At 47.8% G+C, this 1,792-nt stretch overlaps 1 protein-coding gene across 1 annotated transcript; it reads right to left on the reverse strand.

Moving 5' to 3' along the window:
* Positions 1-1,113: 1,113 nt before the first annotated feature.
* On the reverse strand, positions 1,114-1,554 carry LOC107636511 (uncharacterized). Its single transcript, XM_016340014.1, has one exon. It carries the CDS (start codon positions 1,552-1,554, stop codon positions 1,114-1,116), a length of 441 nt encoding a protein of 146 aa, XP_016195500.1.
* Positions 1,555-1,792: the final 238 nt, after the last annotated feature.

Raw genomic sequence — 1,792 nt, forward strand, 5'->3', positions numbered from 1 at the left:
TGGAGAAAGAGAGGAGAGAGAAAGTGTAGGACCGCCGGAGGTGGTGGTCGCCGGTGGAAGGGGATGAAGAAGGAAAGAAGAGGAGACTAGAGAAATAAGATAGAAAATGAGGGAATAGGGGTGGAGAATTTGAAAATAGGCACGCTACAGTGTTTCTGCGTCGTAGGATCGATGCGCGTGCGCCCTGCATGCTTACGCGTGGATGGGCATAGACGATGAAGGACACGTACGTGCCAGGTGCATGCACGCGTGAACGGGGTTGTGCTAGTGGCACAATGCTAGCGTAGGACTTGCGCAACTCTTGGGTTCATGTACCAGGAGTTGGCTGCAGGAAGAGCGACGCGCGCGCGCACAGCGCACTCACGCATGGAGGTAGCATGAAGCAAATGGACGCGCAGGCGGCAGGTACGCCTGCCCATCAGTGGAGGTTGTGCCCCCAGCATGGTGTAGGCTTAGTGTTGGCGCAACTCTGGGAAAAAATGTACCAAGAGTGCAAGTGGGGTGATCAACGCAGGCGCGTCATGAGCGCTCGCGCGTCGATTCGCGAAGCAGCATAAGGGCGCGTACGCGCCAGGTGTGCGCACGCGTAAGTCAGGTTAGGCGCGGGGCATGGTGCTGGCTCAATGCTCGCATAACTCTCTGGATTTTCGAACCAGGAATTGCGAGGGCCATTAACGCGGACGCGTTTAGCACGCCCCGGCGTGCATCCCTTTTTTTTTAAAGACATGAAGAATGCATATTTATCACAAATTCAGTAGGTAGCTAGCCAAAGGGACCAAAAACACCCAAAACTCCCTGCAATACCTAGAAATGGGGTGTTCTCTACCACACAATCAATTCACCTACTTAAAATCAATGCAAATTACCATGAATAACTATCTATGGTAGTCAAAATCAAATCTATCTAAACAATGCTATGGCTGAGTAATCACAAATCAATAAAGAGTTCAAGAGTTATGTACAAAAGGGACAAAAGGATAGATCTCACCATGGTGGGGTGTCTTCCACCTAGCACTTTTGTTTAATGTCCTTAAGTTGGACTTTCACTAGCTCAATGCTCTTTGCCAGGAGGTGCATCTTCCAAGAGGAATACTTCAATCTCCTTGTTGTTTTTCATTTGCTCACCATGATACAACTTGAGACGGTGCCCATTAACCTTGAAGATATCCAGACTTGAGGGAAGGCACAAATGGTAGACCCATAGGGTTCCGCTTTCTCTACTTGATAGGGTCCTTCCCATCTTGACCTTATTTTTCTGGGCAACAATCTCAATCTTGAATTGTAAAGGAGGACTAGATCGCCGGCTCTAAATTCTCTTCTTCTTATGTTCTTGTCATGCACGGCTTTCATTTTCTCCTTGTAAAGTCTAGAGTTTTCATAGGCTTCCAACCTCAAACACTCTAATTCCACTAATTGAAGCTTTCTCTCAATTCCGGCCCCACCCAAACTTGGATTGCACTCCTTGACGGCCCAATATGCACTATGCTCTACTTCCACCGGTAAGTGGCAAGCTTTGCCATACAGCAACCGAAAGAGGTTCATGCTAATCGGCATCTTGTACGCCGTCCGGTAGGCCCAAAGTGAGTCGGTAAGCTTGGCACTCCAATCTTTTCTATTAGGCTTCACAACCTTTTCTAATACCCGTTTGATCTCCTGATTGGAAACTTCGGCTTGGCCGTTTGTTTATGGGTGATAGGCCGTGGCTACTTTATGTATGATGCCGTATTTTTTCATTAGTCCTTCCATCCTTTTGTTGCAAAAATGTGAACTTTAGTCACTCACAATTGCTCGT

The sequence above is a fragment of the Arachis ipaensis genome, chromosome B4, assembly GCF_059453495.1.
Source record: "Arachis ipaensis isolate K30076 ecotype BB chromosome B4, ASM5945349v1, whole genome shotgun sequence".
NCBI lineage: Eukaryota > Viridiplantae > Streptophyta > Magnoliopsida > Fabales > Fabaceae > Arachis > Arachis ipaensis.

Bases quoted from the DNA above. Each gene is read 5' to 3' on its own strand.
- LOC107636511 (XM_016340014.1), bottom strand. From the start codon at position 1,554: ATGCCGATTAGCATGAACCTCTTTCGGTTGCTGTATGGCAAAGCTTGC.